The 17,453-nt window shown below is 41.3% G+C and overlaps 1 protein-coding gene across 1 annotated transcript in view; it reads left to right on the forward strand.

Annotated features, from left to right (window-relative positions):
• ST8SIA2 (ST8 alpha-N-acetyl-neuraminide alpha-2,8-sialyltransferase 2) overlaps window positions 1-17,453 on the forward strand; it is a 137,417-nt gene that overhangs the window by 88,620 nt on the left and 31,344 nt on the right. Inside the window, exons 3-4 of the mRNA XM_072148554.1 lie at window positions 7,167-7,295; window positions 9,062-9,319. Of these exons, the coding sequence (XP_072004655.1) occupies window positions 7,167-7,295; window positions 9,062-9,319 (387 nt within the window). The remainder of the gene's footprint in view (window positions 1-7,166; window positions 7,296-9,061; window positions 9,320-17,453) is intronic.

Here is a 17,453-nt window from a genome sequence, read left to right on the forward strand (position 1 = left end):
TGCACCCACGGCCGACCCGTGACGTGCTATTACGTCACGGGTCGTGAACGGGTTAAAGGGATAAAACATGCACAGTAATGATATTACAGATATAAAGTTTTTCACATTGAGGCACATTTACTTATCCGATTCTGTTGCAATCCCCAATCCGGAGTGTCAGACGAGGATGAAGTCCGGCGCGAATCACCAAGATTGCGCGCCCGATATCCTTCTTGTGCCGCTTCCCCACTGAGGTCCGCCGGAGTTCACCTTCTTCTTCCCCGGGCATGTAAGTGCATTGTCTTGCGACACAATTTGAATTTTAAATCCCGCACTTAGTCCGAATCAGTTGGGTTGTCCGACTGCCACTCCCCCAAATTGTGTTGCATGAAAGTTGGCGCGGTTGCGGCAAAATTTGATAGCGTGTGCCAAAAACCCATGGAAACCTGACGGAAATGCGGTGTGCAGACCCTTAGTAAATGTGCCCTTATAGTGTCTATAGGTGAACTGCATTACATTTTTCATATCACCCTTGCCTCATCCATTGTTATCCCTATGGAGATGGGCCCCTATTATGATGATCCTCATAGCAGCCTTTATCCATATATTACATAGTGAATTAATATTGTACTACCTATATTTCTACTGTACACTAAGAAGTAGCCCTTACTATAGAGCACTGAAACACAACCAGCCCAGTAAACCATATTCCAGAGGTACCAAATAACCTTAGTAAAGTCTTTCAGTAAAAACATGGCAATAGAAATCAAAAGCAATTTAGACTTTTATGATATATGCACACAGTCATGAAAAAATAAGAAATAACAGGTTTCCATTTTTATGAAAACGAGTGCAGTTTGTACTATGTAGCGTTAAATAATCTGCACTGCTCGGGAAGTGGGCAACATTTTTTTTGTTTGTTCATGCTGCAGAATTGTATCGCAGACAGAATTGTGGTGCATGTCGGTAATAAATGTGGCGCGAGTTTCAACTCAGCACTTAGTCCCCCCTTTAGATGCACATTTTTTCTGTCTTGTCAGACACAAAGCAGCCACGACACAAAAATGGCGCAGATACTGCAAGACATGTAAAGGTTGCAATTGCTTATGTACACCATGGAATTTGCCACTTTTTCCACTATACAAGCCCCTTATAAAAAAAACTGAGCACAGTGTGACGTGGAGCAAGATTTCAGTTTGTTGTAGATTTCAGTGGATAGGGCCTAACTTGAATTTGTGGGAAAACCCCTTTAACATACTGAGGCCTTTAAAGTCTATTATTTTACAAAAATCTAACATCAAAATCAAGCAGTGTGCCTGTGGTATTACTCTTAGATTTCTTATCCATGGCCTCCTTCTTTCTAAAATCAACTTTTGAAATTATGCTAATGGATCATAAGGACTCTTGGGGGTCAGAACCCCTCATTACTGCAGCTTCACAAGCTGTTAGAATGTCCCCTCCCTCTGCCTTATTAAATCTCACTGCATCAGAGGACATTTCACACTGTGGAACGGGTTGATTTTAGAAGGAAAGAGGCCATGGATAAGAAGCTTACCACAGTTACAATACCTGGATCTATGAGTAAGTGTTCCTGCTTTATCCTGATGGATTTTTATGGTAGATTTAAGCTTTCATGGTAGATGCAAATACGTCAGATTTTGTCCCATTCCGCTTTTCCCTTTAGACAATCTACTCCAAATTTGTCATGTGAATACTAGCCGTTCTTGTGACTTTACATATTGATTTTTAATGAAAAAGAAGAAAAAAATCATTTTATAAGAAAGACAATATGAGGACAGTATGATTCTCCCATTTCAGTAAAAAAAAAGAAGCTATTGCAAGCCAATTTAAGCAATCCTTAGAGAACTAGGCATATAACCTCCATGAATTGGAGAAAACACGTCAAAGTGTTCGATTCAAAACAGACAAATTAATCTGCTTCTACCGAGAAGACATCACGACTCTTGTAACCTTCAAATGTCCCTGTAAATTGCACGAGTTTTACTAGAACTTTTTGGTTTGTTAGGTAAAATATAAACCTGCAGTCATTAAAGAGAACTTGACATTCAGATCTAGTCACTTACATCCTGGGACTGTGAGTGTGGAGTTTTGGAAAAGTTCTATTCAATTCAGTGTTTGTGTCAGTGCTTTAAGCCAAAGAATAAAATATAACTCTTGACACCCATTACAATTTTGTACAAATTTTATGCTTACATTTAATGCCTGCAATGTCATTCTAATTTCTAGTTTCAGGGGTTTTCCATATGAAAATATAGAGGCATATTGTTGACTGTATGATCTGGTACGAGAAATCAGGCGATATCTTTTTGAGGTTGAGTATATTTGATGATGAAATTTTGAGAATACTAGTTCTCTTCATCAGACATGATGTTGGCATAACATCGTGTCTGACGAAGAGAACTTGTATTCTTAAAAGCTCAAGCTTAAAAGCTCATTAACAATAAAGCTTCATTGCAGACACCTTACAATTAATAATTTCATCCTGGGGTTAAAGCACAGTACATTTCCAGCATCCAGAGAGCTTTACCAGTGGTCAAAGTGGTCAGAGGTCCGCCTGTCTCTAGGGGTCGTCTGTAAGTCGGATGTTCTTAATATGGGCACTGCCTCTACTGCATTTGCTTTTTTTGTTGTTGTTACCTGGCTCTGTTAAATATTGTTATCTGTTTTCTACTGTCTTGTCTTTGTCTCCCTTTTATCATTTTGGCATAAGGGGAGATTGTCGCCCAGTTACTGTCCACCAAGTAGTGTAAGTCTGGTGGGTTCAGAATTAGTAATAAAGTGATAAGCGATTCTTTACTATAAGAGAAGTGACTATGAAATGTAGAATTTCTACTTACCCAAACAAGTTTTAGAAAACCCAGCTGTTTGTAATGCTGTTCATACTTGGCTTCATTCTAACATCTAGCTAAAGCACTTTCTGGGGGGGGGGGGGGGGGCGGAGCCTGCAATAAAAATCTAAAGGCTAAAGATTTAATAAAAATCCTATCCAGTATCTTGGAACTATAAATCACCATGGGTTAGTCACCTGCAATCGGCTGTGGTCCACCTATGGTGTACTTGTCCTACATGGCTTAGTAAGTTTAGTTGACACCTCACCCATTTACTTTAGAAGTACCTTATAAGTAAATACAGCCTTTCCTTTCACTTGTTTTATCTATGCACATGTTATTCTATTATCGCTCTTTTGCTAACACCTAAAGTTCATAGATTAAGTATTTTTTACTTGGCTATGGATATATACAGATTCAATAGGAAAGAACATTAAGTCTTCAGACAAGAAGATGAATACGTAAGTGGTTCTTCTTATCACTATTCAAGTGATCAGTATTGTGCAGCAGAACTTACTTAGCATGTGAAACAGGAGCTGGGAACAAATGATCCTTCAATGCCTGACATGTTTACTTAACGTCTAGCACCAAGGTACTTAATGGTCATGCTGGCCAAGCTAATTAGAAATTGCTTTGGGTCAAAGAATTACAGTGTCAGGTGAGCAATGCGATGAGCATGAATCAGAAGTGAAGCAAATTAGCTTGTCGCTTGTCATAATAATAATCATTGGTAGATAACAGATTTCGCAAACATAGGATACACAGTCATCAATTCTGTGCATGCACACCCATTGTGCATTGCTTTTGAGACTTTTTATTTCTATCTGAATATTTTTTTTGTTTTCATGGTGTGATATGAGATTTATGTTGGCTGCTCTAGACAGATGTTTCCCACTGCTGCTCTATCTCCCCTCTCACAGCATGCATTCACAGAAACATTGAAGAAGAGATACTACAAATAAAACTAGCTGGTACATACCTTATTTACCATCCCTGCTTGCTGTCTGCTGTCGTTTGTCTTTGTTTTTCCTCTGTTTGAACTTTGCAAGTCCTGGTCACCTATGTCTAGCTCGTCTTTATATTTTATATAATCTATTATTGTAGATAATTTCTGTGTAATTAGTTGCTTTTTACTCCAGTAACATAAAGTTTTATTTGCATGAACTAATAATTTACGACAATAAGAGAAGTCACTTAAGGATGATGTCAGATTAGAAGCAATTAGAAGTAATAACAATTTATGAATAATTTGACAACTTGGAATTACTATTTTCTTTTTGAAGGGGCATGTCTCTAATCTCCCCGGATGCTTCAGGGGGAATTCACATATTTATGAGATCAGGAATGTTGATAGAAACCCTTTAAAGGGGTTTGCCCATGAAAGAAAATTGTCAAATTTTTATTCCCTAGTGATGTTTACAAAATATAGATAATCTTTAACATCCTTACAATTTTACTCAGTTTTATTGCTGTTTTAGCTCCTGTAACTCAGTTATGGTCAGTGTAAGATTCCAGAGTACTCTCTAAGCTGATACTTTATGAATCCTCTGGGTTATAAGATGTTGTACAGGTTCTACTAGTATCTGAGAAAAAGAGAGATCAGAGATGATGAGATCCATGAGATGAATATAAAACACAATGATGCTCTCAGCTCTGCTAACTCACCTAAGCAATAAAACACACAGTCAGCTCTGCTATAAAGACCTTATCTTGTCTGTAGCTTGTAGAGCAATTCTCTGCACACTGCTGCTTGCTGGCAGGAAGTGCCTATGTCTGAGCTGGTCTTGTAATGCTGGCAAGAGAAGCTATTCATGAGAAGAATCCGCCCATAGTCAGAAGATTGACGATCGTGTCCAGGAACAACCAGGACTGATAGAGGGTAGAATTGTATCTGTGAAATGATGTATTTTTGTTAATAACTGAGAATTAGAAAATGTTCTATTTTGTTAGACTGGGTATATTTAAGAATCTTGTCTTTGTGGGAATACCCCTTTAAGATACATTTATTAATTATGTACATAAACTGAATTATTGTATTATGCAATGAGATAGAATGTACATGTAGTAAAAAACTGCTTTCTTAGTTTCCGGATCATTAGTTTAAACTGAAAATCCCATCATAGGGTTCTGCCTGTTTCCTGTACCACTAACTAAACAGGGTTTGCAGAAATTGGAATATAATTGTTAAAGATTTACATCCCAAGTTTTTTTTTCATGAAAGTCTGCTTCATCTCTACTTTCCATTTTACTGTTCCCATAGCTGAACTAAGTGCTCCATACCCTTCGGCGTTTTAGACAGATTCTTTGATCACTTCTTTTCTGGCTGGTTGCTCATCTGCATGTTCATAATTTGTGCCAGGAACTGAGAATTGTGTATTCACCTGTTCTGCATCTCAATAACAAAAAGTAAAGGTGCATTCTGCTCTGGTAGGGAAATGCCATGTTACACAGTATTAGAGTAACACTTATGCTCTGCTATCTCTTAACACAATGCAAGTACTCTATATTTTGTATGTATTCTCTACTAGGGATGTGATTAGTTTGTGCTATATGAAGCATTATTTTAACACTTCAAGTCTTAACAATCGAGTGGTTTTGCTATTACCATAAGTCATTTAGTTCTTTCTCTTCTTGTAGCTACATGGCCATATCATTCGGTAGAAAACTGATAAAATGACTATTTTGTTCAGCTCAATCCCAGGTTGGCATTATGCTGGCTAAAGTTTTGTCACTCTTCAGTCTTGCCGAGGTGAGAGGACATTAAAGCTTTATTCCCATCTCAGACTTTTATGACTAAGATCAGAATACATGTCTGTCTGTAGTCGCCTAAACAATAGTAGTTGGGAGTGCTGAACCAGATGAATGTGCTCTCCTACACTGTTTCTGGAAATCCCCTAGAAGTGTATATCCCAGGAAAGTGCATTGTAACTTTGAATCTGTGGAAAGATCATAGCTCTATGCTAGGCTATGCTATACTGTTTTCATAACTCCTGTTATAGAAACAGCACAGAATGTTCCACTTGCCTGTTTCTGTTTCCAAGAACATCTACACCTTCTGCAGACAAATGAGTATTCCGATCTCAGTCATAAAAGGCTAAGATGGTAATACCCAAGGCCACTTTCACATAGCAGTATCTTTTTTTGCCCCAGTATTGATAATTTTAATTGGATTTTTAAACGTACAGCTATGCAGAATAGATATATTCGCCATATAGCAAAGACTTATTCGTCTGTCCCATTAACAGGGAAAAGACAACAAAATATAGAGGCACAATGCCCACATTTATCGGAAACAGCGCAAACTGCACTAGGTAGAATGTCCAAGTGCCCCCTGCAGTGCTCCGACAAATGGCACCAACTTTTTTTGGTGCACCTTTAACAGAGAGCGTGCAACACAATTCGGACACTGTATGATAAATGTGGCGCATGGTCCAACTGTGCTCGACAACGCACCTTTCAGTGCAGAATTTTGTGTCTCATTGGGTAAAGTGCAGCTGCAACTCAATAGTGTTGCAGACACTTCATAAATATATGTGCAAGCAATTTTCACTGAAAATAATAATAATCTTTGTTTATATAGCACCATCATATTCTGTAGCGCTTTACAAATCATAGGGGATATATACAAATAAAATGAAACATGACAGAGCACAAAAATTCACATGGAACAAAGGGAGTGAGGTCCCTGCTCGCAAGAGCTTACAGTCTGAGGGTGAGGATGAGGGGGTGACACAAGAGGTGAAAAGCTCATGTAATGGTCCAGCCATTCTTATAAATGTGGGCCAATGTGTAAAAAATGTAGAAATACACATATTCAAAAATACTTAGTTTCACTTTATCCTATTTATGATTTCTTTTGGATTCACTTTAAAAAAGTTTCTACTGATATTGATGTTATTCTACTAATACATTTGTTATTGACAACCACAATGTACTTTTCCTCACGTACTTTATGTCTAGTGATGGTGGTCGCACATGATCTGTCACCTGGATCCTCTTGTTCATAAACAACATAGTAAGAGGGTAAACAATAAGGTGGCACTTTAACAATTATATTTTGCATGACTAAGCAAAATGTCAATTTCAATTTTGGGAAACTCCTTCAATTGGCAATATGTCCTGCATTTACTAAATATGGCAATAAATAATTGTTTAAAAAAAAAAAACATTGGCAAGAAAACTGTATTCAGTGTTCACAACCTGCAGCTTCGTCTTCTCCTTTTTCATCTCTTGAAAGGTTGTGCAGGTTAATGTCTTACTTCAATTTCTAAAAAAAATTATATTTGTATTCCTTTTGTTAATTGCACAAAATAAATTGATCTACTTTCTACTTCTCAGAGTGGGATTATCAATAAATGACTCAAGTAGTCCAACTGCTACAGAGAAAAGCAATGAAAGCATCAAACTAAACATGAAACCTGCAACAGTGAAATGGAGACACAACGAGACACTGTCAATGAAGATTAGGTAAGTCAATTATATCATTGACATACAGCATTGTTAACGGTTTGCACAATACCCCACTGTCTAATGCAGGGATGGCCAACATTTTGAGCTTGGTGTGTCAAAATTTGTAAAAATTAAATAGGTAGGGGAGGCAGAGCAGTAAACAGATAGAGGCAGCATATGGATGGGATGAAACTCTCCTGTTGAGAATGTGGCGCGAACATGGCTAGTTTACCTCAATTACTGAAGGCAGTTGCACTGCGCCACAATCTCATCAGTAGAGTTGCCCCACCTATGTATACTGTCAGCTTGCTGCATGTCGAAAAAAACATCTTGGTGTGACATGCTTGTAATAGGTTAGACATTACTTGTTTAATTGTCTAATGTAATGTATGTATTGTTTTCTAAAAGATTTCAAGATTATTGATTGAGTCACTGGACAACGATATACCAAACAAATGATTTAACTGCTTCGCCTATACTGTGTCACCTGGGATGGTCAGTCTCTACAATGAGAATAACACCAGGCACTGATCTGAGAAGTTGATGCACAATCTGGCATACATACCCATAATAATCTTAAGAATTTATAAACTAAACTTATATGGAAAGCACAGCTACAGGTCCATACTGCTAACCAGAAAAAGTACAAAATCAATCTGATGTTGGTTGGCTACAAGTATGGCTCAGCTGTCTAGTGTGTCCCTTAATAGTTATAATGCTGTTTGTTCGTTAATGTTCTCTAACAAACCTCAGCGTTAGTTATCCTGAGAATAAATTACATACTTGAAGCTGATGGGCGCCAGTGCAAAGTCTGCCCCTGCCCCAAGACTAGTCTTCTCATGTGGGAAAGTGACACCTTATGGGCCCTATAAACCTCTTGGGCCCAGTTGAGACCGCACCATCTACATCCCCTGAAGTTACGCCCTTGGATATACTATATACACTAATTAGGTGACTTCTAAAGGAAATTTGATTTTATTTATAAGAGTACAGGGGAATTGAAAACATAACACCATATGTTACATTTTTTAATTAGCTTAATTTTGCAAAAACAATTATCTTTGCTTTACACTTCCAAAAAACTCAATATTACTTATTGTTCTATTACATAAACTTGAAATACTTTTTTGATGTAGAATGGATATGAATACTTTTGCAAACCACTCTACATTTCATTGTGTATATATTGGCATCACACAAGGTAGGATATTAAACTACTTAAAGGCTGACTGCCTTGAATTATTCATCATTTTAATATTTGTTGCAATAAATGATAAGTTAAAACAATTTATCGATGAGAGGGGCTGGTACCAATATGACTATAGCTGGCATTGTTTTTTTATTTGTTTAATAATTAATTTCCTCCCAAGCCACTTAGTCTTCTGACAATGCGTGTTTACTACGATTATTCAAGGAAATTCTTCCAGTTATTAATCTTCAATATCTAGCCGTCATACACTTCCCCCACTTGAATGACGACTGATTGAGTTGCATACATCAAGCAAATAAACAGGAAAGTCCTGTACCCTGTGTTATTGTACTTTTCTGTTGTGTACTAATAAGATGCACAGTTGTATCCACTTCAATGAGCGCACATAGGTTGATAGGCTTTTGGCAAGTGTTGTTAGATTACAAAAGCAACATAGAACATAATCAAGAAAAACCTGCGTGTTTCAGATGCTGAAGCAGGGGAGATCAAAGTACTTAAGAATCCCTACCTGTTTTCTTCGATATGAAAGCCTCTACTTAATAACTATTCATGTTCTTTCTTTCTTCCGTTACAGGAAGCAAATCTTGCATTTCCTGGATGCTGAAAGGGACATTTCAGTCCTTAAAGGGACTCTGAAACCAGGAGATATTATACATTACATATTTGACCGGGAGAGTACCATGAATATATCAAAGAACTTATATGAACTGTTACCTAGAACTTCACCTTTGAAAAACAAGAACTTCAAGACTTGTGCCATTGTTGGAAACTCTGGAATTTTACTCAACAGCGGCTGTGGGAAAGAGATTGATGCGCATGACTTTGTCATAAGGTAATCATTTTGGTGCCCTGGTTTATGAATTAAAGAAAGCTGATACGGATATCAATATAAAGAAGGGTTATTTAGAGTAGAACAACTATGAAAAGCTCATCCTAAGACATAGTAAAGGCAGGTACTATGACTGTGCTATAGGCTTATGTAATTACAAAAAGCGTTGGGAGTTGCAATATTCTTTGCTGAACTAATGTGTCAAAACTTTTTGCTGAAATTAGCCCAAAAAGTAGAAAATGTCCTATTGTGTAACTTTCTGTAACCAGAATTCAAGGATACAAGAACCATCCAAAAGCAAACTGTATGTGACATATGATTTTATTTATCAACTAGCTGTAGGTTCCGGCGTTGCCTGGGATAGTAAATATACTGTCTCAGACTGTCTCTGACCGTCTCTGTCACTGACATGAAATCAGAATAAACTTTTGTTTTAGGTCAATTAGGATTACCTAAATTATTTATATTTGCCAATTCCCAGAATAATGAGAGAGAACATTTTTAAGGTATTTTTATTACGGTACTTTCTACAAAGTCAAAAGTTACATACGCTGAGATTACGATGCTGGCCTGGGACAGCTCACATGATGATGCGAGGAAGCTTCTGATTAGAGAAAAACCTGTGGATGTATTTGAAGCACTCCTGAAACACATAGCAAAGTCTAAAGAAATCAACCAAGATATCAGGGAGAAGATTGTGGACTTGCTGGTTTATTATTCTTATTTTGTATCAGATAATAAAAAAAACGTGCATATGTGTCTTTTTATATAGTATATCAAAACATCTGGTTTCAACTGTACTTTGTTTTCTCCCTTGTACTTTCTCCAGTCCCTATGAATTCATAGACAACCTCTTTATGATTTGCTATTTTTAACAAGTGTAAATACTTACATTACTAAGTAGATGATGATTAGAGATGAGCGAGTATACTCGTCCGAGCTTGATGCTCGTTCGAGTATTAAGGTACTCGAAACGGCTCGTTGCTCGGACGAGTATTTCCCCCGCTCGAGATCGAGCATTTAATTAAAAAAACACAGTGAAGAACAATGAAGAATAGAATAAAAACAGTGAACACAGTGAACACAGGATCATTTAAGTGAAAAAGACAGTGAAGAACACAGTGAAGAATAGATTACAGATGTTCGGCACATCTGCTTACTTGTCGGAAGATACGCGCGGAACGGCAGCAGGGAGACATCAAGCAGCAGGGAGACATCAGGCAGCAGGGAGACATCAAGCAGCAGGGAGACATCGGGCAGCACGGGGGAGACAGACATCGGGCAGCACGGGGGAGACAGACATCGGGCAGCACGGGGGAGACAGACATCGGGCAGCACGGGGTAGACAAACATCGGGCAGCACGCGGGAGACAGACATCGGGCAGCACGGGGGAGACAAACATCGGGCAGCACGCGGGAGGCAGACATCGGGCAGCACGGGGGAGACAGACATCGGGCAGCACGGGGGAGACACACATCGGGCAGCACGGGGGAAACACACATCGGGCAGCACGGGGGAGACACACATCGGGCAGCACGGGGGAGACACACATCGGGCAGCACGGGGGAGACACACATCGGGCAGCACGGGGGAGACACACATCGGGCAGCACGGGGGAGACACACATCGGGCAGCACGGGGGAGACACACATCGGGCAGCACGGGGAGACTTCAGTGGAAGAAGAGGAGCGGATCCCGGGACAGCGTATCACCCCGACAAGTAAGCAGATGTGCAGAACATCTAATCTATTCTTCACTGTGTTTTTCACTGCGTTTTTCACTTAAATCATCCTGTGTTCACTGTTTTTATTCTATTCTTCACTGTTCTTCACATCTGTTAACTTGTCGGGAGATAATATACGCACGGAACAGTGAAGAATAGATTGCAGATGTTTGCATACATCTAATCACTTATCAGAAGACATTCTTTTTCAATTAAATAACACATTTTATTCCCGAACCATGGTCCCTTTGAAAAATGCTCGGGTCTCCCATTGACTTCAATGGGGCTCGTTATTCGAGACGAGCACTCGAGCATCTGGAAAAGTTCGTCTCGAATAACGAGCACCCGAGCATTTTAGTGCTCGCTCATCTCTAATGATGATCCAAACCAGACTCCTTTTTTTAGATGATGATCCTAACTAGAAACAATGAGAGTTCTGCTGACACCACCTACACCTACAACTTTCAACCACTGTGCATTTGCAGGGTCAGGACTCCCCCTGTCTCTCAGGAGTCATGTCAAAATATGCAAATAAGTTTTCCAGAACGGGATGAGGAAAAACATACCTCTTACAGCTACCTTCTAAGGCAGCTTCCTTGACATCAAGCATGACTTTCAGGAAGCCTTATCACATGATGTGGGATTAAAATCAAACCAGTATATCTATTCCATAAGGAACAGATTCCCAACTATAGACAGCTCTGTTTCAACCTGTTTGGGTCTCTTCAGTACAGCAACTGGTTTGGGGTGAGAGGCTTTTGATTAGGGTCAGGAAGTAAGAGTTTTCCTTATGGAGACTGTCAATTAAGACTGCCTTGTAGGCTGTGGAGACTTATAGCAATTGACTTTCCACTATGGGATTCTGGAAGAAAAACCAATTAAGTTTTCCATGATGGAGTAAGGAAAACCACGCCTCTTTTAGCTACCTTGTCAGAATACTTTCCACTAACTTACTCACTCAGAAATCGCACTCAATATGATATAAACCTATATACCATAATGGACAGCAGAAATCACCTGAAAGGTTCACTTTAAACAAGTCTTATACACCTAGAGCTATAAAACCCTTTAATGAAGTAATCATTTGCTTCTGAAACTCCAGCAAGTTCTGTTTCCCCCATAGACTTTTCCTTTTCGTACATCTACATTTTTATAACAACCCTTCGCGTTCTTGGGCCCTGTAATTGTTTTTTTTTAATTAAAATTGTAATTAGTGTTAATATTTCATATTTCAACTTGCCTGATATTAAATACGTCGGTAGGTTTATTAGTGTTCACCATCCTAGTTGAAATATACTGAGAGGAGCAGAAAAAGTGATGACTGGATTAAAGGAGATGGTATAACTATTTGTGTCCTGGGAAGATGAAGGAGGAACGCTACTCAATATTTGTACACTAATCCACTAAGTGCTAATTAAGTCATATTATTTTTCATCAGCAGCCTTGGCACGGGTACCTCTTTACTGCTAGATCTTGGATAAAGAGTTGTTTTTGTAAAGAAGCGTATTTGCTGGAAACTTACATGATTATTTTGGCATTACGCTATGGTTCTGTGAGTCAAACTGTTGGAAAATGCCATGTATTGGAGCTGTATCAATTTCAAATTGGTCTTTGTGGATTGTAGTAGGTTCATCCTATGGAATTTTGTTGGAGCATTATTGCAACGAGATGCTATGCAAGGACACAAATTCATGGCCAGTAGTAATTCCAGTGTCTGTTCTTACTATCATTAATATTAATTATTTATAGAGCTCCATTAATTCTGTAAATGAAAATAGTGATTCATGTTCAGTACATTCATAAAAAAAATACTTTACAAAAGACATAATATTACAATACACTTGCACACATGGAAGGAGGACTATGTCCATTAGGGCTCACAAGGTTAAAGGACATCTACCATCAGGATGAAGGATTGTAAACCAAGCACACTTACATACTCCGCCTCCTCTGGCAGGATCAACTCTTCATTTTGTTTCTAATGCCCTGCTTTTTTTTTAAAGGCTTTTACAATTATGCAAATGAGCCTAAAGGGCTCCTGACTTCATAAGTGTTAATGGGGCCTGTAGCTCCTGAGGCTCATTTGAAACATTTAAAATCTTTTTTTCTTAAAAACAAGGGAATGAAAATCTAAAAGAACTGCAGAACCTGCCAGGGAGGACGCACAGCAGTATGTTAGTGTACTTGGTTTATAATCCTTGATCCGGGTGTAAGATTTCCTTTAAGGAAGGCTGCTCTATTGTTTCTCCCTAAGCAGATTTCAAGCAGGGGACACATGGTCAGGGAACACTTTTACAGTAGGTCATTGATGCCCAGATGCCAGTCCTCATGTTTTTGTCATTCACTTGCCTTACACTCAAATAATTGAGTTGTATGCATAGCTACTTATAAGCCATGTATATGACCATATTTGCAGTCAATATTACCCTTATTGCATTGATTTACTATTATATGCCTACAGTATCCCTTACTGATTGACATCTGCAGCTCTATTCAAGATCCATATTATAAGTCTCCATAGTAGGGGTCATTTACTAAGGGCCCGATTTGCGTTTTCCCGACGTGTTACCCGAATATTTCCGATTTGCTCCGACTTTCCCTGAATTGCCCCGGGATTTTGGCGCATCGGCACTGGCCTGCACGTGACGGAAATGGGGGGGCGTGGCCGAACGAAAACCCGACGGTGAAGATCAGTGCATTCCGGGGAACTTCAGCGCCGGAGGAACTGCCTTAGTGAATACCGGCCGGACCCGAATCCACCGCAGAGAACGCTGGATGGCGAATGGACCGGGTAAGTAAATCTGCCCCAGTGTGTTTGGTTTACCACTAGAGATGAGCGAACATACTCGTCCGAGCTTGATGGTCGTTCGAGCATTAGCGTACTTGCAACTGCTCGGTGCTCGGACGAGTATTTCACCTGCTCCAGAAAATGGCATCTCGCGGCATTTAGATTTTTGGTGGCCAGAAACAGAGCCAATAACAAGCCAGGAGACTCTGTAGTACACCCAGCATCACATGGTACACTTACATGTCGATAGCAGTGGTTGGCTGGCCTGATCAGGTGACCCTGGAATAGATGAGCCCCTGCCCTCGCTGCTTGGATCATTCACTGACTGGATGCCGTTAGGGATAGAGCTGCTGCTGGTCAGGGAAAGCGTTAGGGTGTTACATTAGCGTTTTTCAAAAGATAAAGTAACAGAATTAGTCACAGCACAAAATCCTTTTGTGTGCTGTCAGTGTAGGTTAGAAACTAGACATAGCAATCATCTTCTGTGGTTGCTGTCTGATTTCATCTGCACGTTTTGTTCTATTAAAAAAAAACACAAAAAAAACAAACAAAAAAACTTTACAGTTTATATTTCTATTTTGCGTATAAAATAGACTTTAATTTTGAAAATGTTGAACAAGAGGGCTAGGAGTAGAGGACGAGGGGGTGGGCATGGGCATCCAATTACTGCAGGGGTCAGAGGCCGTGGTCCTGGGCGGGGTGAGACAACACCTGCTGATGAGGGAGCAGGGGAACGCCGCAGAGCTACACTCCCTAGCTTCATGTCTCAAGTTACTGGGACTCGTGGTAGAGCACTGTTGAGGCCAGAACAGTGCGAACAGGTGATGTCGTGGATTGCGGACAATGCTTCAACTAATTTGTCCACTAGTCAGTTTTCCACGCAGTCCACCCATGTTACCCAAGTGAGCACTCCTCCAGCTCCTCCACCTCAACCTCCGTCTGCCCCCTCCCAGGAAAATTTGGCATTTGAGCCGGCATACTCTGAGGAACTGTTTTCTGGACCCTTCACAGAGTCACAAACCACTTGTCAGGTTGCTGCTGAGCTCTTTCCTGTTGCCCAGTTTTTCCACTGGTTGCAGTCTGTGGGTCATGATGACATTGTTGACGTAGTGGAAGAAGTGTTTAAAGATGTGTCGGACAATGAGGAGACACGGTTGTCAGACAGTGGTGAAGCTGTTGTCAGGGCAGGAAGTCCGAGGAGGAAGAAGACTAAGGGATCAGAGGATGATGAGGTGACAGACCCAAGCTGGTTTGATAGGCCAGGTGAAGACAGTGTTTGTGAGACGGAGGCGAGTCCTATACGAGAACAGGTTGGAAGAAGCAGTGGTGGGGCCAGACAGAGAGGCAGGGCCAGAGCTGGCGCATCAGCGCCAAATGTTTCACGTAGTGAAGCTCCCGTGTCGAGGGCTAGATTTTCTGAGGTTTGGAGGTTCTTTAAAGAAAGAGCGGATGACCGGCGGACTGTGGTGTGCAACCTGTGCCACACCCGGATCAGCAGGGGTTCCACCAATACTAGCTTAACCACCACCAGTATGCGCAGGGATATGAATGCTAAACACCCCACTGAATCGAACCCCGGCCGGGCGCACCACTGCTCCTTCCCCTGTGTCATTTGCTGCCTCTGCTAGTCAGCCCCCTGCCCAGGACCCCGGCCCTGTGGCCGCTCACAAATTGCCGACGCCGAGGATTGCGGGGCCTACCTCGGTCACGGTCTCTCAGGCCTACTATGCCTCCTCCTCCCACCCCTCCTCCACCTTCACCTACAAATTACCATCCGTGGGCATGGCGCCATCAGTGGGTAGCTCTAGGCACAGCAGCCACTAAGCGACAGCAGGCGGTGCTCAAACTGCTGAGCCTAGGAGAAAAAAGGCACACCGCCCAAGAGCTATTACAGGGCATCACGGCGCAGACCGATCTGTGGCTGGCACCGCTGAACCTGAAGCCGGGCATGGTTGTGTGTGACAACGGCCGTAACCTGGTGGCGGCTCTGCAACTCGACAGACAGAAGAAGGGACCATTGCTCAGTCCTTATAAACTGTTCAGCGTGTATGGGCAGAAGAAGAGTTGGAGGAGGAAATGTTGAGTCAGGCCAGTGAGGGGAGTGAATTCTTGCGCTTTGGGACTCTGGCGCATATGGCGTTCAAAGAATTTTTTTCAGCACCGATTACTGGGTATTCACTCTCCTGGACCCACGGTACAAGCAAAATCTTTACACTCTCATCCCTGTAGAGGAAAGGAGTGTGAGAGTGCATGAATACCAGCAGGCCCTGGTGCACAAGCTGAAACAGTATTTCCCTTCTGACAGCGCTAGCGGCAGAGGGCGTACTTCTGCGGGACAAGTATGGAAGGAGAGTAGGAGAGCAGGCAGCTTGTCCAGCACTGGCAGGGGTACGCTTTACAAGGCCTTTGCCAGTTTTATGTCACCCCAGCAAGACACTGTCACCTGTCCCCAGTCTCGGCAGAGTAAGGCTGATCTTTACAGAAAGATGGTGAGGGAGTAATTAGCTGACCATATCATCTTCCTAAATGATCACACAGCTCCCTACAACTACTGGATTTCAAAGCTGGACATTTGGCCCGAACTGGCTCTGTACGCCTTGGAGGTTCTTGCCTGCGGGTTTTCAGTGCAGCTGTTGGCACCATCACGCCTGTCGACTTACAGCGCTGATAGGCTGACGCTTATCAAGATGAATCAAGCATGGATTTCTCATGATTTCCATTCTCCAACAGGTGAAAGCAGCTCAACCTGAATAATTCTCATGTATGCACTCCTCCTCCTCATTCTCCTCCTTCTCCTCCTCTTTGTACACTAAAGCAGAGGCAATTGGCTATTTTTTGCCGGGGCCAACTGGCTCTAGCTATAGTACTATATCTATTTAATTTTTATGGAGAGCAACCTAGCCGCTCCTCTGTTTTGAAAACTTTTTTGGACTGCCACATACAGGCACTCTATCGTCCCCTTAGCAAACGAGCTGTGTCTGGCAAAATTTTGGGTTGTTTTAACGGCTTTCACATCAAACTTGTTAACTTTGTCGCCACCCTGATGTGTTATCAACAAAATATACGCCAAACTTTTATCATTGACCGATATTATTTCAGAGCTACTTGCGCATCTGTTTACGCTCCCCTCCCCCGTCATAACCAGGCCAAATAGTTATAAGAACAGTACTACTCTTGATCTTATACAAAAGGTTCTTAGAAGTGCTGTTTGTAGCCCCCGCCTGCTTTGAAAATTATAATTTTTTTAAAGTACACGCTTTGGGCCCCCAGGTCCATTTTGGGTGGGGAGGAGCCGAGAGGCAGGGGCTTCGACAGGCGAAAGCTCGCCTGGCAGTGGACCGCCAGCTCCATCCCAAGATCCAAATAACATCGTTTTAACTGCAGCAACCTTCAACCACCAACCTATAACCTTTTACCTCCATAATCCCCATTGCCTCCACACGTCGTCTACATAGCAGCCTCCACACGCCGTCTCCATAGCTGCCTCCACACGTTGTCTCCATAGCAGCCTCCACATGTCATCTCCATAGCTGCCTCCAAAAGTCGTCTCCATAGCTGCCTCCACTGTGTCAGGCTCATTTTTAGGGTGTTTCACCAGATACATTATGGAACTTGGTCACTCTGT

The sequence above is a fragment of the Engystomops pustulosus genome, chromosome 4 (assembly GCF_040894005.1).
Source record: "Engystomops pustulosus chromosome 4, aEngPut4.maternal, whole genome shotgun sequence".
In the NCBI taxonomy this organism is placed as follows: domain Eukaryota; kingdom Metazoa; phylum Chordata; class Amphibia; order Anura; family Leptodactylidae; genus Engystomops; species Engystomops pustulosus.